This window comes from Panthera onca, chromosome F1 (assembly GCF_046562875.1).
Source record: "Panthera onca isolate mPanOnc1 chromosome F1, mPanOnc1 haplotype 2, whole genome shotgun sequence".
In the NCBI taxonomy this organism is placed as follows: Eukaryota; Metazoa; Chordata; class Mammalia; order Carnivora; family Felidae; genus Panthera; species Panthera onca.
Window position 1 is genome coordinate 52,982,308 of NC_138355.1, and position 24,688 is coordinate 53,006,995.

Sequence of the window (24,688 nt, forward strand, 5' to 3'; positions counted from 1 at the left end):
AAAACAATTATTGGGGTGGGGGTTGCTTGGGCTTTCAAATAGGTTAAGAAAGGAGCTTGCCCTAAGGCAATGTTTCATATAACCCCAGTATAGGAATCTTTGGGCTTGGAAAACTAGTTGCAAACTGAAAAATAAGCAAATTTAGAAAATTATAGTTAATCTCTCATAAATAAAGCCTTTTTTTTTAAATTTTAAGTTTTGTAGATGTATAATTTTAGCAGCTAATAGATTTCTTCAACTATTAGATTTAACAAAAAAATAATTAAAATGACAACACATGTTTTGAATGTGTGAAGTTTTGTTAGTATTGATAATGTTTTGTAATGTTTTGCTTACATGTTGAAGGAGTCTGGAGTCCCCACATAATGAAGCAAAAAATTAGTGAAACCCAATTCTAAAACTATCCTACTTATTTCTAACACTTTCCCTTCTCTAAGAAATTGTATTCTTTAAGATTTTCCCTGGAAATAATTTTAGTACTTACATTTATTGATGTGGATTTCTGATCAATAATTTTTCTGCTTGTAAGGCTCACTGATAACATCTTGAAGATATAAGAAGGATAATTGCACTTTGGGTCATAAAATTGCAAAGTTATAGTGCTTTTCTTAAAAGGGAGTTTGATACAAGAGGTAGTTTTTGCTCCACTGGAGAAAGTAATTTGTCAATGAATTCCAATTCTTCAATTCTTCCCAATTCCTCAGTTCTTTTGCATTTTACCCTCTAGAGTTTTATCGTAGTGAACATGTTCAGTGTGTGTGTGTGTGTGTGTGTGTGTGTGTGTGTGTGTGTACACGCCCACTTTTGGGTGGGTGGAGAAAGTATTTATTTAAATATACATTGCTTTAATAATGTTTTTGAAGTGAAATATGCACAATACCTATATGATTGATTTCATTTATCATTTAATCAGATAATGTGTTATTCTAGCCTCTCACAAGATATTTTCTTAAACTCAACATTACAGTGGAAATGTAGATTTTTAAATAAAATACAGTACATCTTGATTTTCTTCATGCAAAATGATTGGTATATATAGGTAACTAAATCAAATCTAAATAGGAAGAAACCTTTGGGATTCTAAAAGAATGTGTGTGTGTGTGTGTGTGTGTGTGTGTGTGTGTGTGCGCGCGCGCGTGCACAGTGCGCTTGTATGGATTATATATACACACATGCATATATAAAATTAACCTTATTACTAGATTTGTATGTTCTTTAAATAAAAGTGGAATTTATTTTCAGAATAGTGTCTTTGTGTGTTTCCCTCTACAAGTGCAAAGAACTTAACTTGTAGGACTTCAAAACTTTGATATTTTGTTATCAACCTATGCTTCAGTTTCCTATATTCCCTGCTATTTTGATTTTTTTTCCATATTCTTTTTAAAATGAGCAGTTACTGACTGGAATAAGTGTCTGCAATTTTAGCAATCTAGAAAATTGGGTATTAGTTTGAAGTTCAGACACAAACAGAAATGTAACACCAATGTGGCAAGTTGAGCATAAATTCATCTTTCATGAAAAAATACCACAAAGGTATTTGGATATTATGATTATGACTTCTGATTAATGACGTAAGCTCCTAAGAGTCTTAATATTTTTCTCTTAATTTCCTAGCAGGGGGTTATTGTGATACGTAGAGTGAGATGGGTTTAGGATTCCTTCCTCAGTGTCAATTCTAGCTCTACCTCAGTAATATGATCCTAGTGAAATTTCTTGACCACTCTTCATTTATTTTCCTCAACTCTCAAATGGGGGAAAATAATATCTATAATGTTGTTATAGATAAATGACATAAGAGATGAAAATGCTTTAAACAGACAAACATGTTCTGAAAACAAAATATATTTTGAAAAAGATAGCATTTACATTTATTTTATTTTATTTTATTTTTTTGGCCTTTTTGGATACAGTTCTTCCATGAAGAAGTAATGATGTTGACAACTTTTTTTTTTTTTTTAATGATAGTATCAAATATTCTTGGTATATGGTGTCGCGGTGTCTAATGAATTTAAATAATGTTTTCTTTTTGTTTTGATATTGTGTAGCTGAAAAACAAAACAGAAGTTGAAGAATGCATTCCTTGAGGCACACTAATTCTTAATTACATTATATTTACCTTGGCTTTAGTGTATTTCTGGGACAATAGTCACATTTACAAAAGTAGTTATTCTTCATTAACTTTTCAGTGTCAGTTAGTGAAAGGAACGTCTGATTTCTTAGCAAATTTTTGTTATTAACCTGATGATTCCTGTCAGTTTAATTGAAAATAAGGTCAACTGTTCTTATGTAGCAACTTTAAAAATGGAGTAAGTCAAAAAATGTCAGACTTTAAATTTTGAACATTGTTTATAAACTAATATTCAGCTTACCAGAATTAATTAGGAGACATCTGGCATTGTTGCTGTTTTAATTTAGCAACTATGTGGATATTTTCATTTAGACATTTAGGTGTGTAATTGAGCAGTTTCTCCATTTGCTGCTATATGGTTTTATGATTTTAATGTTTACAATTTATAAGTTCTAAAGGAGAACAAAAGAAAAAATAATTTGTGTTTGAAAATTATTGGCTGTTAATGGATGATCGTGATTGTTAAAAGAAGGGAATAGTATAATCATGTTTATTCTATTCTAGAAAAGAGGAAAAGAATCTCTCAAGATGAACTTTCATCATGAGCACTAATGATCTTTCTACTGAAAATCTATCTGGAAGTTCTTTTTCTTTCTTCTTCTTCTTCTTGTTGTTCTTCTTCTTCTTTTTTAAACTGATATCAAATAGCCACTGTAACAATTTTATACTGGTCATCAAATACTGTCATCAATAACATTTTAAAGCTTTCATTACTGTCACTTCAAGGCATATTTGATGAGTTATTAAGAATATTGGTATCCACTTACTCATGTGCAAACCTATCCAGTTACAAAGTATCTGTAGCTAATGATATCTAAAGCTATGAATCCACTTTTCTATACTTAATATATGATATGAAGTATTCCTGCATACAGTTCTGGGATATTTCTCAATTTTGTATTCAGAGTAACAAATCATGAATAACTAGTTGATGCTCCATAATTGAAATAAACCCAATTATGATTCTCTAACAATTTATTTTCCCCTAAGATTGAAAGATAAAACAAATATATTTTTTTAAAGAGTTGACTGGATTGCCAGGTATTTTTCATGAAATAAATGGTTTGTGTTGATTTTTAAAATGATTATTTTTAACCAAGAAAGTATAAATTCACATATGGAAAAATGACATGCAACCTAAAAATGTAAGAAGTCTTATAGATTCTTACTCTTCCATATTCATTATTATTTCTTAAACATAATTTATACTCACACAATTTTAATTTTTATTAAATTTACAGTTGAAAGTGTATTTTCCCTGTGTGACCTATTTTTATTTAAAATTAATATTTTAAGAGTGTTTGTTTTAATGCCTAAACCCTAATTTACTCAGATATAGATGCCTTTGAAAGCACCCAAAGCATAACAAATTCCCTTATATAGCTAATAAAGAAGTTTCCATGATATAGTTCCAGCAAATTAAATCTATAAAATACACATTTATTGATTAAATTAATAAATATGTTAACATTACATTCAAATGTATTGTAGTTCTCTGCTCTAAAAGAATTATTGTCTCATAATGGTGTGTTTCATTTAAATTCCATTATAGAGTTATGTGAAAGAATACTTATAGATAGACTTATTCTTCCTGATTTCTGTGAATATCAGCCAACCTCATCAGGATTGAGCTGTTTTTTATTAACTTTTTTGGAGTCTTGCATTTTGTTAATTTTAAAAGCTATCTCTAGAATATTGCACTATTAAAAAACAATCTTGCCTTGGGAAGAGCAGAATTGAGGAAGCTAGATTTTCAATGTCAAATAGTGGCCAGAATATAAACACACTGCTACTTTATAGATTCATTAAACACTCATTCTCACAACTGAAAAACATTTTCTTTAAAACATGCCAGATGATGTCCACAAATACAAGGTAGTTTGGAAAAGGTGATTAAATCAAACCAAAAATTACATTTAAAAAATCAAGCATGGGTTTAATCAAGTATCATATTACTGAATCCCATGTGTTGCATATAATGTGTTTTTTGTAATTTGTAATATCTTTGATAGGCATATCCTTTAAAGATACAAGTATATTTTAACTGCTTTCAGATATGCAACTTAATACTGTGTGCAGAAGCTTCTTCTGTTGTAGCTAAAGTAAATCTAGAACAAAATTAATTAAATCAGGAAGTCCTGGTGTAGATAATACATTTAAGTGTTTTTCATGTCTTTAGTATGGTAACATTTCTGATGGTTTGAAAAATCAGCTCTTTAAATGTATATAAAGAGATGATAGAACAGTCTTTTTCAGAAGTAAACAACTGTTAAATAATAATAAACACAATTGAAATTTTTAGAAGAAAATCATTAAAGGTTAAATAAATCTTACATCAAAGTTGTATAAAGTGATCTCTTTAGATAATTAACTCATGCTTTTCTCAACATTTTCTTATACCAAAGATATCAATATATAGACCAAGTCTAACTTACACAAAACATTTAAATTGAATGACTCAGGTTTACAAGTAATTGAATTTTTGATTATTCATTCTGACCTGTCACTAATATTCAAAAACAAAGTTACAATATATTTTATCACTGTGATAAGTAGTATTTTGGAAATTACACTAGGGAATAATGTGGAAGACAAAAAGTTTCCAGAGAATGAAAATGATCTCCCAATTACCAATCGACAGCAGTAACAACTAGAAAGTATATATTTTTGTTCCATTTTACTAATTTCTGTCCAAATGGAGTTTTTAAACAACTTCTTAATTTTAAGTAAAAAAAAAAAAGCAATTATTATGGGGGGTGTGTTTTCCAATGTGTAAAATTTACTCTTTTGTACATGTCAAAAATTTTAACAATTACCCAAAAACAGTGTTTTCATTTTTACATTGTGAACTAAGAGAAGTGAATCCAGTCTTCTCTGTGAGTCGAAAGAAAATCCATAGTTAAGAAAAATGGGACTCCTGAGAAATTTCTTAAGGGTCACTCCACATATCTTAAATTTAAATTTAAAACTTCTTTTTTGACTAAAGGACTTGCTTTAAGTATCTTTCTCACCTTTGAGTGGAGATATAGCTTATGGATTTATAAACTTCTTTTTCTCCAACACACAGATTTTTGCAATGTATCACTCCTTTTTTTGAGAACTTTTAGATCAGGACAGATTATTGACATTTTAAATATGTAGCTATCTTTATATTTTGGTTAAAAGCATAACACTGATTATGTTTGACTAGTGACAAAACCATGAGGAAAAATAACTGAGGATCCACGTTTCCTCTCAGAACTCTAGCAGGTTTTCATTTGTGTTTCATTTGTGTTTTCATTTTTTTCATCCATCCATGAAATGAAGACATTTTACAATCATGCAAAAATAGGCCAGAATGAATAAGAAAGATCACTTATGTCATTATTACTTTTAAAACCTATCCCTGACTTCTGCTATTTAAGAAAATCAATTTTGATTTAGAGTAAGAATCAGTAACTTCATATAAATGGCTCTGATTAACTAGCAAAAATATTTCTTTCTTATCAATAATATTGAGTCAGTAAGACAAACAAGTTTTATCTAGCTTCACATGATTCTTTCATCACAAAAGTGACAAAAATTTAGCATGCTTTACTATAATTTTGATATAGATTTCTAGAGGTCTAAACTGAAGATGAAAATTTATTGACTCAGGATTTGAAACTAACCAGTTGCTAACTGTTCATGAAAATTTATTTATTACTGGGGCACCTGGGTGGCCCAGTCAGTTAAGTGTCCAACTCTTGACTTCAGCTCAGTCATGATCTAATGGTTTGTGAATTCGAGGCTTGCGTGGGGCTCTGCACTGACACTGAGGAGTCTTTCTGGGATTCTCTCTCTCTCTCCCTCTCTCTCTCTCTCTGCCCCTCCCCTGCTGACTCTCTCTCTCTCTCTCTCTCAAAAGAAATAAACTTTAAAAAAATTATTTATTACCAAATTTCATTCTCAGATAATTCCCATAACATTGATTCCTATGATTATTGTTTAGAAGGTAATTCTTGACAGGTTCAGACAACATGATTTAAAAAATTACGACCAGTGTGTACATAATGTGCTGGGTATAGCTAATACTCAATAGTTTCTATATATTAGACATAGTAATGTCTTATTTATGCTTTCTTATAATATCCTTCAAAATCTTGCTGTTTTTTAATATAAAAATTCTCTTCAAGAATATAAATTATTTTTTCAAATAGATTTACTTTGCTTTTCTTTTGAAATTAATATCTTATGTTCCTTATAACTTTCTAAGTTTGAAGAGTTAAAGTAACATAGTGATAAGAATGGTCCTTGAAAATGTCAGATGTTTTCAAAATTGTATGTTGGGAGAAAATAAAACATATTGTTAGAAAAAAGCTTAATTAGACAAGCTGGAATATATTACCAACCAGGCAATATATGGCTAGCTACCATGTGAAAATATTGGCCATTCCAGCATTTCTGGCCATGAGGTAAGATGTGCATTCTTTGATTAGAAACATGGAGAGTCCTGACATGCTTTCTTAAATAAACATGTTTTTAAATTTTTTTTTTACATTTATTTATTTTTGAGAAACAGAGCGAGACAAAGCGTGAGCGGGGGAGGGGCAGAGAGCGAAGGAGACACAGAATCCGAAGCAGGCCTCAGGCTCTGAGCAAGACGCAAGGCTCGAACCCCCCAACCGTGAGATCATGACCTGAGCCAAGTACGCTCAACCGACAGCCACCCAGGCGCCCCTGACGTGCTTTCTTGGATGGTAGTTCAGAAGGCACGGAGAACAGTAGATAAAAAAATTAACTACTTGATGTTGGATTGGTTTGCTTATTGTAGATCACCTCTTTTTATTGTTATTTTGGTTTTTTAAAAAATTATTTATTGGGGGCACATGGATGATCAGCTGGTTGAGCGTTTTCTCTTGATTTCAGCTCAGGTCATGATCTCACAGTTCATGGGTTCAAGCCCCATGTCGGGCTCTGTGCTGACAGCATGAAGCCTGGTTGGGGTTTCTCTCTCTCTCTGTCCATCCTCAACATGATCTCTCTCTCCTACTCTCTCAAAAAATAAACAAAACAATTAAACATTTATTGGATGTATGATCAGTGGTGTGCAATGGAGTGAACCTTGGGAATATAACAATGAAAAGATATAACAGTTGTTCATAAGATGTTTACAATTTTTATTTTTGCTCTGTGTAGTACACTTTGTTTTAGTTAATGAACAAAGGCAAATTTAATGCTTGGCCACTATTTGTTTTCACACATGTCCAATTTTGATATTATAAATACAATTCTCTTTGAGAAAAGAGGAGGGATGTCATATTTCTCAGGATAGAGATAGGTCAGTAAAGAATGTATTTTCCATTCAGAGTTCTGAGGATAATTATTAAAGGCAAATGAAGGAACCAGGACAGTTCTGAAGGTAAAACCATAACAATTCTCAGAGTGATGACTGACTTAGTTGATGTTTTATCACGGTTTGTTTTGTTTTTAAATGTTAGCTTTTTTTTAAATGGAAACATTTCCAATGTGTTATGCTTTTGTTTTTTAGTGACTAGAATGAACAAAAAACGATTAACATTGTAAGAATTTGCAAATTTAATTTTCTTATTCCATCATATGTGTACTGAGGGCTTTCTCCACGCCATGTTATTTTGTTAGTGCTACAGATGCATTAGTGAATAAAAACAGATACCAATCCCTGCCTGGTGTTGCTTGCACTGGAATTGCAGTAAGTATTACATTATTACAGGAATTATTGAATCATTACAAGAATTATCCTGTGAATTTAGTGGTATCTGTAACCAAGACTAGAAGACAAGTTTAGGACTCCACTGGCAATATTTCTAACCATACGCTTCTAGGTTAAAAACACTTCAACATTTTCATTTCCTTACAAAAGAATAAAAAGAAGCTGAAGATTATTATTTTGAGATTAAAAAAGAATTTCCTTTGGCTTAATAATCAGAACCTTTTTAAAAACTTTAACAATTTTATTGGACTTTCTTTGAAAATTCCTCAAATGTAGGGTACTTGTGCGGCTCAGTTGGTTAAGATTCCGACTCTTGATTTTGGCTCAGGTCACGATTTCATGGTTCAGGAGTTTGAGCCCTGCACCGGGCTTCTCACTGACAGTATGGAGCCTGCTTGGGATTGTCTCTCTGCCTTTCTCTCTGCCCCTCGCCCATGTGCAGGCACGTGTGTGTACACGCACGCATGCACGCGCTCTGTCTCAAAATAAATAAAAACTTAAAAAAAATGTTTTTAAGTTCCTTGAATGTAATGTTTACTTTGTGTATGACCTCAGAAGATACACTCCTATTTATGTTTCTTCATATAATAATTTCTAATTAAATAGCCTACTTTACCTTGTAGCCCTGGTTAACTCCAAGATAAGTTTTGGTCCTATTATAGAACAATGGATTCATTGTCCATTTGGTTCCAAACTCCAGCGTTTCTACACTTCAACCCAGCCTTATGTCTTACTCTTCGAATAAGTATAAATGCCTTTGTTGAAAGTCTAAGTTAGTATTATACTTTGTTTTTACCCAGGATCATTATTAAAAATTTTATTTTAATATTTCTAAAGCCTTTCAAAACTGTGACTGAGGTCATTTTCCATAGAGGTGAGGGAGAAATGTTTATTGTCTTTGTATTGCATAGTACTTACACATAGTCCTTTTTTAAAAATTATTTCCTCAAATTCTCTTTAAATTTGCCTTTATGCAACAAAAGTCTTTTACTGACCAGAATTGTTTTATCCAGGGTGCTTTATTATCAGACTGTGCCAGAAACAACAGAATTTTTTTCCTGGTTATAGTTACCATACTAAATACAGATGTCTGTAACCATGATTTCCATTCCATTTCTGTATGTACATGTAGATTATTTTAATCTTTATTTTTAATTAATTAATTAATTAATTAATTATAGTATTGACCATATCCCCTAGGTTGTACTTTTCATCCTTGTGACTTATTCACTCCATAGTTGGAAGCCTGTATCTCCCACTCCCTTTCAATCACTTTTTCCCCCACCCCAACCATCAGTTTGTTTTCGGTCTTTGTGGATCTGTGTCTGCTTTTTTGTCTGAATGTTTTGCTTTGTTTTTTAGGTTCCATATGTAAATTAAATAATATTTGTTTTTCTCAGTCTGACTTATTTCACTTAGCATAACACCCTCTAGATCCATCCATGTTGTCATAAATGGGAATATCTCATTCTTTTTTATGACTGAGTAATATTTCATTGTGTATATATACCATGTCTTCTTCATCTATTCATCTGTGTGTGGACACTCAAAGCTATTGTAAATAATGCTGCTGCAGACATAAGGGTGCGTATATCTTTTCAAATTAGTGCTTTTCTTTTCTTTGGGTAAATAACCTGTAATGGCATTATTAGATCATATGGTATTTCTATTTTTAATTGTTTGAGGAGCTTTTATACTGTTTTCCACAGTGACTGCGATTTGCAGTCTCATCAACAGTTCATGAGGGTTCCTTGTTTTCTATATTCTGGCCCTGTCTTCTTTCTAGTATTCTTGATTCTACTTATTCTGACAAGTATAAGGTAATATATCTCATTGTGGGATTGATTTGTATTTCCCTGACGGTTAGTCATACTGAACATCTTTTCATGTGTATGTTGGTCATCTGTATGTCTTCTTTGGAAAAAAATCTTTATTTTATTTTTTAAAAATTGTTGTTTATTTATTATAATGTCTATTTTATTTTTGAGAGAGAGAGAGAGAGAGAGAGAGAGAGAGAGAAGATATATGGGGGAGAGGCAGAGAGAGAGAGAGACCCAGAATCTGAAGCAGGCTCCAGGCTACAAGCTGTCAGCACAGAGCCTGACGTGGGGCTCGAACTCACAAACAGTGAGTTCTTGACCTGAGCTGAAACCAAGAGTCAGATGCTTAACTGATTGAGTCACCCAGACTCCTCTGGAAAAAATATCTTTGTTTTAAGCTGTCTCCTCTTTTATTGTTTTGGTAATCAAAGATACTTATAATCAATTTTCAAAAGCATTTCTCATACTTTAACATTAGATTTTGCAATTTAAATATACTATTCTAAACATCTTGCATCTGAAATTTATTCTTTATTCTTTTACCACTCTTTCCTTATGAATTAAAAAGAAATACAATCTGAATCTCACCAAGATGTGCTGTTATGTAATCAGTTATGTTGAAACACCAAGATATTTCACATTTAAAATCTAAAAAATAAGCCAAATGACTCTTGAACTTTGGGCATTTAAGAATTATGCTCCCTACGTGCTGGACAGAATTAAGGAACGGAACTCCCCTTCTCTTCTTTTTTTCTAATCAGCTCCACCATTAGGTAGTAGCATTTAACTTCTTCTTTATTGGTAGGACAAGATTGTATTGACAGGATCAAGCAGGAGATTAGTTCCCTCTGCAGTATATACTCCTCAGAGGAATGCTAACCCTCATTAGGATGGAAAACACTTAAAGCTGTAATTCAGAGGCACTGTATTGCCTGATCAGCTAAAATAAATAATGAGAAGGACCCTCTGGAATGTAGGTTTATCAGAGTTAAATCACTGGAAAGATTCACTTCTCAGGCTAGTCTTAACCTATACAACATGATTTAAAATGAGAAAGCTCAATTATTTAAAAAAATAAAGTGAAAAAATATAAAAATAAAGGATTACTAATAGATTAATATAATGACAATCTCTTTCTGGTTTAAGCAGACATAATGAAATAGCCTACAAACAAAAGAAAAAAATGGCATTCAGTACATGTTCCAGAAATTTGCCATGTACATGACAGTTTGTTAAGCTTTAAGGGCCACAGGGATTACTAAAACATAATCTCTGCCAGCAAGACCTTCACAAACTTCATATTAACAAAGGTGGTAAAAAGGATAATAGTGGCATATTGTGAAATTTTAGAAGATTTATGAATGGAAATCCATCTAGTCTGTAGTTATTTTAATAATTTTAAAAACAACATATTTGAAAGGATTTAAAAGAGCTATTAACCCACCAGGAAAAATGTTTTTAAATTTTTCTTTTTTAAAAAAAATTTTAAATGTTTATTTTTTTTTGAGAGAGAGAGAGAGAGAGAGAGAGAGAGCATGAACGAGGGGCAGAGAGAGAGGGAGACGCAGAATCAAAAGCAGGCTTCAGGCTCTGAGTTGTTAGCACTGAGCCCAACATGGGGCTCAAACCCACAAGATGCGAGATCATGACCAAAGTCAAGTTGGATGCTTAACTGACTAGGCCATTCAGATGCCCCTGTTTTTAGATTTTTCTTAAAGTTCATTTATTTTGAGAGAGATAAAACGTGCACAAGTGGGGAAGGGGCAGACAGAGAGGGAAAGAGAGAGAATCCCAAACAGGCTCCACACTGTCAACAAAGAACCCGATGCAGGGATTGAACTCAAGGAACTGTGAGGTCATGACCTGAGCCGAAATTAGGAGTCAGGTGCTTAACCAACTGAGCTACCCAGGCATCCCCATTCATTTTTATTTTTATTTTTTTATTTTTTATTTTTATTTATTTTTTATTAAAAATATTTTTTTTAATGTTTATTTATTTTTGAGACAGAGAGAGACAGAGCATGAATGGGGGAGGGTCAGAGAGGGAGGGAGACACAGAATCCAAAGCAGGCTCCAGGCTCCGAGCTGTCAGCACAGAGCCCGACGCGGGGCTCAAACTCATGGACCGTGAGATCATGACCTGAGCCGAAGTCGGACGTTTAGCCGACTGAGCCACCCAGGCGCCCCCCCATTCATTTTTAAAATTCAAAAGGAATTGCTATTTCACATAAAGAACACATTCCATTTTTTTTTTTTTTTAAGTCGCTGATTGGATAACCTTAGGTGTCTGTGATGCCTAGAGTTATATGATATTTTTTTTGCTTTGGGGATTATCACAACTTTTTGGCTTTTTATATATTTGTTTTACTTTTTGAGAGATATTGAAAGGATTATTAGTGCATAAAGAAAAGAAAAAAAAAAAACTTTCATTATAATTTCCAGATATACCCAGTGACAAACTGCATGGCTAAAAGTCAGAATGACTTTTTTCCCCATTTCTACATGTTACTATTTATTTCAACAGGTGCACAAAGGCAGAGCAACTATTTCTGTATACTCCTGGTGGAGTGCAGGAAAGAGAGAGTGGCAAAATTCTGCCTACTTGTGTGGAAAAAGGCACGCATTATGTAACGTATGCAAGATTTTATATCTTGATGAATTTCTTGACATCTTTATAGAATAAAATGCCAAATTCTACTCCATTAGGCTATTTAAAAATTCATTACTTTTATATAAACAATGTCTAGATAAGGAAGAAGAATTTAAGGTCATTTGAGGTAAAAAATTATAAAACATAACTGGCATTTAACTAAAGCCGTAAATTAATACATCATTACTGTAGTAATGATGTAAATCATTGAATAATGGAACTCTTATTCTTTTATTTATTTGACCATATACCATATATAGGTCATGAATATTCAAAGGTGAAAAGTGTATATGTATATGCATATAGGAAGATGATGTGTTATATTATCCATATCTTTGAATACGTTCACCAAATGTAATACTTGAGTTTGCCATTTTAGAAAAGCAATGCCTTTGAAATGATTTTCCTCATAACTCATAATCTATCCTGCCAAATAATACTTTAAAATATATATTTTTAGTTGTAGTCTTGACTTTTCACACTATTATTCCTTAAAATAATACTTGTGAAAGATGATCCTAGTATTCATGTAATTATCTGGCATTTTTGACAACATAAGAAAACTTACCTTGGTTAAAAATTTATAATGCATTTCAGAAAATATTAAAATCATCTTATAATTTTATTATGTCTCCATTTTGAGACACCAACTCTGGTTTGTTTTTTTTTTTCCATTTCATTATAAAGCAATTTATAATAATATGGAGTCATTAAACCTACTGGATTAATCTTGCAATTTCTATGAAGAGCAAATAGGTAAATTAAATCACTCTGACCATGATTATACTTTTTAACCCAATAAATAGCACACATAATCTGAAAAAAAGTAGTTTTGCAATTTTTTAGTTTATAGTACCTGTTTTTAAAGATATTAAACTGAATCACATTTAACTTTTATTTCATTTTCTATTTCCATGATTTATATTTTCCATTTAAAATTTTTATTTTGTTCAAAAGCATTTTATTAAGTGGTAACAAAATTCCTAATAAATAAATTTCAATCTGCAATCAGTTCTGATTAGGTTGTAGTGTGGTATCATAGGGAGAGCATGGTTTTCAATATGGGTTCAAGACTAATGCCATTCGGTCCTTGCTCTGTTGCATGTTTATTCACCTTGAACCTCAGTCATCTAAACAAGCTAATGGTGATATTAATATATACTGCATTGTGTTGCTATGAGGTGAAATACAGAAATATTGGCAAATTTTTGGCATACCAAAAGAGCTTGATAAAGGTAATTTATTGGGAAGAAAATAATGTCATTTTCATCATCACTGTCTATTTTCCCCCCAATAAACTTTGGAAGGATTTGAGTTAAAGTTATCCCTAGTGTATGACCTTTCAAATGGGGAGGAGCAAGCTATTCAACTGCTGTTTCTGTTATTAAATTCCAGAATGACAACACAGTATAACATACATTATGCTTAATAATGAAAAGAGATCTTATGTTTGACTTTACATTTGACCTCGTGTTCATGTGACCTATCTTTAGAAACTATGAATAACAAATATAAATGACAGGATCCTAAGTTTATATGCATGATCATTATATTCCCTTATAATTATACTTAAAGCTAATAATTAATGATAGTTTTATATCCTTGCTCTTAACAATTTTTGAATATTAAGAATGCTTTGCTTTGATACTACTTGAATGTGTCATTTATGTTTGTGATTTGGACATCTAAACCATTATGTCAGGACTCCTTTTCCCTCCTTTCTCAAGTATAAAACTATGGTCATCCTGTGTAGCTCAAATGCAAACTCCTTTGTAAAGCTTTCTTCTTTCCATGTAGAATGAGTTTTCTTAATCTTGTCATCCACATCACATTAATTACACCTCATTTTACTACTTACTTACCCACTATTTATTCATTCACTTAACCAATTCTTATTAAGAAACTTTATTTCAGGTACTTTGTTAACTGTACCTAGTTGTCATTAAAATACGAACAATTATCGTCCCCTAAAACTAAGTCTGATTGAAGTCAGGGGAGATATGTAGCCAAACAGACAAAATATATGTATAAATATACAATATAAATGTGCTATATAGATGAAGTGATGGGATCATGAAGACCAAACAATCTCAAAGGATCACAGATAGCTTCGTGGAGAAATGACAGTCTAGTCTGAAATTCAAATATAGGTAAGGATTGAGCAGGTGAAGGGATTCAAGTAGAAATAATAGGTCAGGTAGAATAAACTGCATATGCAAAGATGCTGAAGAAAGGGAGAAAGGGAGATGAATTTGAGGAATAAAATTATGCTTGCAGCATGGTTGATGTTTGATTGATAACTGTAGTGTTATATATAGGGAGAAAAGATGCAGAGGAAGAATTAAGTAAGGAAAGATCATTTTAAAAATTATCTTGAAAAGTTTGGATGTTATCCAGAGGGTAAATGACACAAAATCATAAGCGGGGGTAAAAGAGTTGTAGGTTCAAACTTAACTTTATATCAAGATAACTCTGTAGTATAAAGAACAAATTGGAGAGAGCCACATGGGTATTAGGAAGACCAGTTATGAAGCTATTGGAGCGACCCAGAATAGAAGCTATGGTGGTAGCATTGGGGATACAGAATGACCCACTCAAGTCAAGTGCATGTGGAATGAAAGTGTTAGATTTGATTCTTGGGAAGAACTTGGGAATTGATTGGATATGTGCAATGAGTGAGAAGGTAGAGGAAAGTAAGATTTGGGGTTAAAGATTTGAGAATATGGAAGTATCGTTTATGAGATAAAGAAACCAGAAGGAGAAAAAAAAGGAAAATGTTGATTTTTAGTTGACAGAGGTATTGGTTTCTAACAGAGACTACCCTATAGGCCATGTGTCCTTCCTTACATAAAGCTTTCCTCATTTGATTGTAAGTTTCTGAAGACCAAAGCAGCATTTTAGTGATACCTGTGATCCAGCTTCATACCAAAACATGTTAGGGTATTTTGCACATTGTAGATGATAAGTAATATTTACTTTTTTTATTGTGTGATTTCTTTGTTAGTAATCCTACCAAAAAGGAATATAAATAATTGCTATTTAGAAAGACTATTGAAAATTTACAGTTAAAAATATGTTAACTCTTCCTTTATTTATTTACTTATACAGTGTTTAGTATATATTTACTTCAGAGCTAATGTTTGTTCAGTATATAATAAAATACCATATATTATATGATCTATGGTAATATAATAATATGCTATATATTTTAATAGATTCTAGGAGTATTATATACAAATATATTTATTTTATAATAATAAAATGATTCTAATATTTATGCTTTGGTAGAATGTATTCCATTAAATTATTAAGGAAGAGTGTGGTTTTTTAATAAATATAATCATTTGGGAGTTAGAGACTTTATTTTGAAGACTTAACTTTTTATATTTATAAATTCCAATATTAGTGATTATGACTGTTGAGGAGCTATTTTATAGAGCAATGTAGCAGTTGCTGAAGATGAGGAATTTGGAAAATGGGTGTATGACCTGGAGCAAATCAGTTTTCCTTGGATCCTTGCTTCATACAAAAAAACATGTATAAGGGATTAAGAAAGAGAGAGAGAGTGTGTAGAATATGTGGTAAAATGTAAACAATTGGTAGATGTGGCTGAACGATATATGTGTTTATTGTACTAGCCTCTCAACTTTCTGTGTGTTTTACAATTTTCAAAATTTAAAAAAAAAAGGAATCTCTTTGACACAATTATTTTCTGAAGCTTCTTTGCATATGCAAAATTGTAAATGGGTTTTATTCCCTGAGAAACTATTTTGAACATGCTAGCGAAAAATCAGTTCAAATGCAAACCTAAAAGAAGCAATTATATAGTATGCAATATTAATTGTTTAACAAATAGCAATAACTAATATTCAGCATTCAACTAGACATTAAATAATGAGATAATGTGCTCTAAAAGATGAACCTCTATGACACGACCCTTCAGTCTAAAGGATATTAAGTCTAAGTCAGTAATTCATAATCTACTTTCTATCTCTGTAATTTCAGCTATACTGGAAATTTATTTTTAATATTATAGGAAATATTGCATAAATTCCAATATTTTATGAATTTCAAATAATATGATATGTCATTATTTTGGATAAAAATAATGCATTGCCATCCTGCAGTAGGATTAAGAAGAGCTAATGATGGGGAATATTTATTATATACTAGAATGCATACTATATATATTATGTTACATAGTCTCTTATTATTTATGTATTTATTACATGCTTTAGTGTTTATTACTATATATGTAACATCCTTTGGTGTGCTTCTTCTGCATATACTTTTTGGGTATTCGCAAGTAATAAACTTGTGTCATTTGGTAATGCTCCCACTGAATTTTATTTTGTGAGGATTGGTTATGACAGAAGGCCATGTACTAAATATCTATTTTTTAAACAATATGATACTTCAATATTTACTGCTTCCTCTTAATTTTTGAAAATAAAAACCTTGATCAGTGCGATTTTTAATTGAATACCACTTTTTAAATATGAACTCATGTTTTTTTTGCCTTGTTTTTAATGTTTTGTTGTTTTTTGTTCTTCATAAAATATACCCTCACATGTTTCAGAACATGCTGTGCATTGACATTGTCATTTCCTTAGTTGGCCTCTTAAATACTTAGTTAGAAATAGTAAATTCAAGATAATTTTGTCATTTCCTCACAATCCAGAGGGTGACATTAGCAAATTCACTTCTCAGTTTAATAATTCTTTCTTTCATTGGACCTCATGATTTCCCTTCCTTAGTAACACCTATAAATACAGCTGTTCACTTCAGTAGTAACTTCCAAGTAACTTCAAGAGAACCCTACCCAATACTTTTGAAATTGGCATGCTATATCATAAAGGCATCTCTCACACAAGGACAAATGTGGTTATTAATCCGAATCCAATAAAGGAACCAATGCAGGCCATTTGGTAATAATTTAAAATTTACAAATGTGCATTTACCTGCTTTTATGACAAACTAGGTGAAAGAAGTACTTTTTTTTAAGTGAACATCGAGTCTAATGGCCACTTGTCCTAAGAATCTTTGGAAGCATACATCTTGCCTTAATGTATTCTGACACTACTTTTCCCTCTGCTTTTTAACTCTTAAAGGTGATTTCTCAAAGGTGACTTCAGTGGAAATGTTGGATATCATAGTTTGGTTATTGTTCATCTCTTTAAAAAGACCTTATAATTATGATTTCAAGAGATTCCCCCAAATTAATACAAATTTGGACAGGATTGATTCTCTCATTATCCCAGTGCTAATGAACTTTCTTTCAGAAAAACCCACTTTCAAACAGAAGTGGGAGCATGTACCCAAATTAGAGAAGTAGAAGAAACAGAAATAATGAAAACATAATACTAACATTTTTAAGTAGTTCTCCTACACACAATTTAAGAGAATCTTTCCATTTTTCTCTGTGTTAAGATTATGAAATATCACAACCATGAAACATCTTCAACACACTTGGTAAAGAAAAGAATAAAAACAGTAGTTCTGGCTAATTAAATATTGGAGAACTATAGAATTTTAGAGACCTTAAATGCCACGTCAATTATGTGCTACTTTCTTTTTTAAGTTTGTTTGTTTGTTTGCTTGTTTGTTTAGAGAGCACATACTTCTGCACAGGGGAGGGGCAGAGATAGAGGGGGAGAGAGAGAATCCTAAGCAGGCTCCACGCTGTCAGTGCAAAGCCTGACATGGGGCTCAGTTCCACAAACCATGAGATCATGACCTGAGCCAAAATCAAGAGTCAACTGCTTAACTGAGGCAGCCGGGTGCTCTCCTATACTAGTTTCTTACGAACTCATGTGCTGGAACATAAAGAGTTGGCTTAATTTTATGGTATATAATTACACAGTTTCATATTAGTATTAAATGTACCTTGAAGCACTCCTAAGCTCCTCCCAACTTCCTGGCACTATTCTAGGTCTTTATGTAAGAAAATATGACTTTTTTGTAGTGTAGTGATGATTAAATGTTTCTTATTTAAATGTATTAGATCAACAGAATGAAAATACGTGTTCAACTGGGGCGCCTGGCTGGTTCAATAGAAAGAATGTGTGACTTTTGATTCTGGGGTTGTGAGTTCGAGCCCTATGTTGGGTGTAGAGATTTCTTAAAAGAAATAAAATTTAAAAAAAATATGTGTTAACAAAGATAAATATTTATTAGTAATAATGGGATTATACTATACCATTACACACAGTAAGAATCCTCAGTTTATGAATATAAATGAAATGTACTAATTTTAAGAAAAGTGGTATAGTTCCTACAGAAGAAACAATATAATTAAAAGTTATGTATTGAATCATTTGACAGTGTTACATTTATACAAGTAATTGATGGCGATCTAGAAACTCTCAACTTATATTCCAAAATCTGTCTATTATATGATATTATTCTTCATTGTGAAAAATACTTTTTTAAATGTCTTTACTTATCAGATTTCCTATGTTGTTTACAAAAGAGGGCATTGTTTAATAATGACAGCGGAGAACTCACATCATTGGGGCAACTCGTATAGTATGTGGGCATTGTCTTTCTAATTGTATAGTGTGTATGACTGAGAATCTGATGACCTAGGTCAGTCATATTGCATCACTGTTTGAGATACTTTATAGTTGTAAAATTATTGTTCTATACCTTTCACGTATAAATAGTGTATGATTAAATTGTGAATTATAGAGTCATAACTAGAAAGCAAATTAAATATATCAATCACCCTATCCAAACACCAGAGAAATATGGTAACTATTATAATTAAAATATTTTATTTAATACTGTGCATTTTGATCACCTTCTAAAGAGATTTTCCTGACTAAAAACTCTCGCAATCAAAATGTTTCCATTAGTCAGATTTATATATTGCATAGTTCTAGGTGGCATAAATAATGATATTGGAAAAGATTGGTGAAGGTTGGAAAGTACAATTGAATTCAAATATTTGTAGAATATTTTGTGTAACATATAGACATTGCATTCGCTGCTCTGTGTGAAGTCCTCTATATTCTCCCATACCAGGATTGCACCTCTGGGTATTTTATTTTTGAATGCTTCTAATATTAATGTATGTGATTTCATAGTTTACGTATAATCTGCATCTGTCTGTTTCTGTGTGTATATGAATTTTGCAGATATGCCTGTTTATCTGAAGAATAAGACACAGATGCACATTTACATGTTTTTAAGGTCCTAGAACTAGTTTCATTATAATTCTGCTTAAATAATGAGAGAAGTTTGTCCATAATAGAATAATGGGAAAAAAGTCTGAGAAAACACACACACCTCCCCTTCCATCCATCACCCCTGCACATCCATCCATCCATCCATCCATCCATCCATCTATATATAGAAATAGATAGATGATAGACATATATATATATATATATATAAACACAGTAATATATTTATGTATTCTTAAGTGCACAATTTTATTCCATTTAGTCTCTATATTATGAAAATAACTACCTGAATATCTTTGATCCATTTCTTAGAGATTATTCTAAAACAACTAAAATAAACAATAAAATACACCTAACATTAAAATTTATAACATAACGTATGGAATAATTAAGCATATCAACATTTCCCTTGAAAGTGACCATTGTTATAAACACTTAAGCAGAAAAGAAGTATTCGTCAAAACTTCTGATCGTGGCTGTATGACACTGTCATGACCAAGTTTGTTATGACTCAGTGACTGTTTTTCCAATAAATGCAAAAGGACACAAAGTCTGCAGGGCACACAGCTTTGGAAAAGAAAAAAGAAATCATTTTGTTTTACTTATTATTTACTTTTGCTATCATCTATTTCAAACAATGATATTAGATTAAAAAAAACAAAAGAATTTGCCACCTCAGCACCTTAATTGCTAGAACAGAATCTTCTAGGGGCTAACTAATTGCCTGTGTATTTTGTCTAGGTGTTGAGGGAAAGCTAAGAGAATGAAGGCTCTAAATCCCCAGTGGAAGCATGATATGGCGGAGCAGAGCTGGTGCTGAATTGTTCTCTCTGATGGCTCTATGGGAGTGGATAGCCTTGAGTCTTCATTGCTGGGTTTTAGCGGTTGCTGCTGTTTCGGATCAGCATGCCACAAGCCCCTTCGACTGGCTCCTCTCTGATAAGGGACCCTTCCATCGCTCACAGGAATACACAGATTTTGTGGACAGAAGCCGGCAGGGATTTAGCACAAGATACAAGATATACAGGTATGAAGCAAAGGGAAAGCAATTATAGAGATATCTTCCTTGAAGGTTGTGTATGACTAAGTTTCTCTAAGGGAAAGTTTCAGATGGGAAAGGGTAATTCTCAGAAGGGTTATTATTTACTATTCACAATAGTACTGTTTTCTGGTTATTTAAAAGTATTTCTTGTACATGCAATACATATATATTGTATATTCCAATATATATAAATTTCAACTAACTTTGAAGCTGAGTTTATCATTTTAAATAGCCAAATTTTTAAGTGAATTTTCTTGAGATTCCTTTCTACCTCATACCATGCTATGTTACCTTTTTTAGCTTAAATAGAAATGGTATCTTCTAGTTGCTGAGAAGTTGAGTCTCCTGATCCTTTTTTCCCTTAAAGGTAATTGTACATTCAGAAGCTGGAGAAAATGGCAATGGGCTAAAAAGAAGTAGCAGATAAATGTGACATGATAGCAAAAGCCAAGAAAAAGGAAGGGATGGAGATGTATGGCCTTTTCTTTTACCCTTGTTATATATTTGAATATAAATAAGTTACACAAAAGGAGTCATATATTAAATCCAACACACTGCCTGCTTCCCCCAAAACCAGTGAATCCATTAAGTAGAGGAGTGTACAAATGATTGCCTGAATGGATTAGATTGTATTGATCTTTGCCATAAAGAATGTTTCACGTAAGGTTATCAGTTTGGTTTGTTTCTTCATGATTGAAATTTACAATTCCCAGCAGCTGGTTTAGCATTTATGCAGAAGCAAAATTTAATATTGTATTTTTGTGTCTGATTCTATGTAGATACTATTATATAAGTATTTTATTTTATGTTGTATGTGCACCAGAGGGCACTGTGCTTCTGGTCTGTATGTAGTCTATTATACATCATTGCGAGAAATTTATAAATCCTATCAGTAATGCATATTTACAGAACAGACTGAAGGTACTGAACAAGTTTCATGAAATCACACTGTTCCCTGTGTTTGGATGCACGTGTGTGCACATGCTTTTGTTTAATAAGAAATCCCTTAGTCCAGGCAGCCAGGGCACATTCACAAGTCTGCAAAAAGACTTATTCTATTTTTAAAAAAATGACATGATAAGTATTAAAGATTTTCTTTCTGAAATGCAGCAGGAAACAGTCAATATAATATAATTCCAGCTTCATTCTTTTTACATGTGTTTGTTGGTTTAGCCAGATTTCCTTTACAAATTGTGTGAAGCTACTTGAACTTAAGATTGTAAGAATGTCTAATATTTCAGCATTCTGCACGAGGATTTTTAACAGTCTGTCAAACCAACTAACCCAGAGCATGTCTCCATGATCTATTGGCATCTGTATTGGGAGGTCTGAGGTGTTGACTAGTGTGTGATTGTTTGGCTCAGCTTATGGGTCGATCAGCTGTGAGTTGGAAACATGGCCTGACATGTCTTTAGAGGTTCTAAGTTGAATGAGAGAGACACTATTTGGATCACCACAGTGAAAGGTAATGAAAAACAGTGCCTTGGGATGTGTTTGCAAGGCTCATATATACCCTTTTATCTTCATGGAACTGTATTCTTAAAGACCTCCTTTAGCCCTATGCTCCTCATCCTTCCTATGTCTTTATCTGTGTGGCTTGAATAAACATGTATGGGAATTGTTTATTTATAAACAGTGGAATACAGTGTCCCTTTCCCCCAGCCCAGACGAGGCTATAACTTCTTATGTTACCTTTGAAACCTTGCCTAATGATATTCGTTGATGGTTGATATGTAATGAACAGTGTAATATATTTATGAGGATTCCTTTTGTTTTGGAACAGTGAGATATTTCATTTATCCAATTAGTATTTATCTAAATTTCAGATAATTCTATCCACCTGTGCATCTAATGCAATGGATCTGCACTGTTCCTTGTGAAGTTAAGGTCGTTTTTGAGATATTAGAGAATCTCAAATAGAAGGATTAGAATGACTTTTTGTTATTGTTGTTTTTACCTTAAAAAGTATTTGTCTTAAAAGCTAATTATTAGAGACTTTGTCTTTTATAAATATTTGTCTTGAAATACAGAATTTAAGGCACATACGTGGAAAATTAACATTTCTTATATTAAGCACTAGATTAATCATTCTAAAAAGACCAATTTCAAAGAATGATCAGCCAAATTTTACTATGTTTATCATTACTCTCCTAAGCTCCTTCATGCAGGGTATTGCACTGATATAGTTTCTGCAAGGTATTAGTTCTAAATGTAAAACATGTTAACCTATTAAAAGAATTAGGTCAGATCTTTTTCAGTTATCTTCATTTTATATCCTTCTCCAGCAACATACTTTTCTTTTCACCTCAAAAATAAAACAGCAAGATCATAACCATTAAACATTACTAAGATCACAGTCAAGGCTTAAAGAAGAAAAAAGTGCCATGATTTTTTTGACAAAATACATTTTTGTCAATTAATGAGGCCCATATTTGTATTTTTAAATTAAAGTGTATTATAAAGAAATTTTAGATTTTTGCTCTGGAATAACACAATCAATTAAAAATGGTTATTTTATCAGTAGATCGTTGAATTGGAGGATATAGAATTAACTTGCTAACACTTAACTTATCTGGTTAACATTAATAGTTGGGTTAGCCATCTTTCCCTCTTAGTTGAAGATTGATAATAGAACCTAAGCAAAGGCATTTTAAGTATCCTCAGTTTTAGAAAAAGGATTATGCTTGGAGAAATTTTGTGTGCTACAAGGCATACAATAGGAGCACACTTGATGCCTTAATCAGTTGGAGCCTTGTGATTGGTTACTATGCTCTAGAAACGCCCATAAGCAGTAAGCCACCAGCAAATGCATAATTTCTTTCAGTCCTGGAGATTCTTCCTTTTTTCCTTCCTTCTTTCCTTCCTTCCTTCCTTCCTTCCTTCCTTCCTTCCTTCCTTTCTTTGTTTCTTTTTTTCTCAGGAGAGTCAAAGTGCAAGTAGGATAGGGGGAGAGGAAGAAGAGAGATAATTTTTTTTAATGTTTATTTATTTTGTGAAAGAGCAAACATGAGTGGGGGAAGGGCAGAGAGAGAAAGGGAGAGAGAGGATCTTAAGCAGGCTCCACACCCAGTACGGAGCCCTACACAGGGCTCAATCTCCCCACCAGATCATGACCTGGGCTGAAATCAAGAGTGCAACGCTTAATCGACTGAGCCACCCAGGTGCCCCTTCTATTCTTTTAATAAATTATAAGAGTTCTAGACAAGGGACTCACTTTTAGCAACTCAAACTTAGAATTATCTTGAATCACAGCTATAAGTTCTATGGTCATAGGAAGGTGAATTTTATTTCCATAAAAGACACATTTCGCATATGTAGATCTTCAGATATGGTGATACAAAACAAAAACCTATAAAATCCTTTCTTTGCTTTACCAAGCTTCTACCATTCCTTGTTTAAGCATTATTTTCCTTAAGGAAAATAATGTTGCTTTTCTTAAAATCTTCCAAGATAATACAAAGATATGGCATATTACCACAACTTAGTTTACTTCCTCAAAGCAGTTTTTCAAAACAAAATTTGAATGAGAATAGGAAACAATTGAAATAAATGTTTAATGTTGTGCCTTATTGGTCTTGGTGGTCATATTCTCTGAAAAAAAATACTTAAAAAATGGTGTGCAAAGGAGAAGATAGTCTAGAAAATAAACAAATGTGTGGACATTTTATATATGATAGGGGTATATGAAATTGTATATGGGAAAGGGTGAGCTTTTGAGTAAATGGTGTGCAATTTGAGTATCCATATGAGGTAAGCAGAAATCACATTCCTTCCTCTTCTGATATATACAAATCCACTTTAAATGGAATAAAGATCTATATAGGAAAGGCAAAAATGTTAACTTTTTAGAAGAAAACAGAGGAAAATACTTTCATGATGTTGGGGTTTGTAAGGGTTTCTTCACCAGGCATTAAACATTGCACATCAACAAATATTGATCAATTCAGGTATATTGACATATATATATATATATATATATATATATATATATATATATATGTGTGTGTGTGTGTGTGTATATATGTATATATATATGTATATATATACATAAGTACACACACACACACACACACACACACACATTAATAGGAATTCTGGCCACCGGTAGCAGCATGGATGAATCTCCAAAACAGAATATTAAGCGAAAGAAA

At 32.2% G+C, this 24,688-nt stretch overlaps 1 protein-coding gene across 3 annotated transcripts in view; it reads left to right on the top strand.

The window, feature by feature from the left end:
• Positions 1-24,688, top strand: part of BRINP3 (BMP/retinoic acid inducible neural specific 3) — a 410,242-nt gene that overhangs the window by 4,272 nt on the left and 381,282 nt on the right. For all 3 annotated transcript variants that reach the window (XM_078440541.2, XM_078440542.2, XM_078440543.2), the window contains exon 2: positions 20,237-20,522. In XM_078440541.2, the coding sequence (XP_078296667.1) occupies positions 20,287-20,522 (236 nt within the window). In that variant the 5' untranslated portion in view covers positions 20,237-20,286. The remainder of the gene's footprint in view (positions 1-20,236; positions 20,523-24,688) is intronic.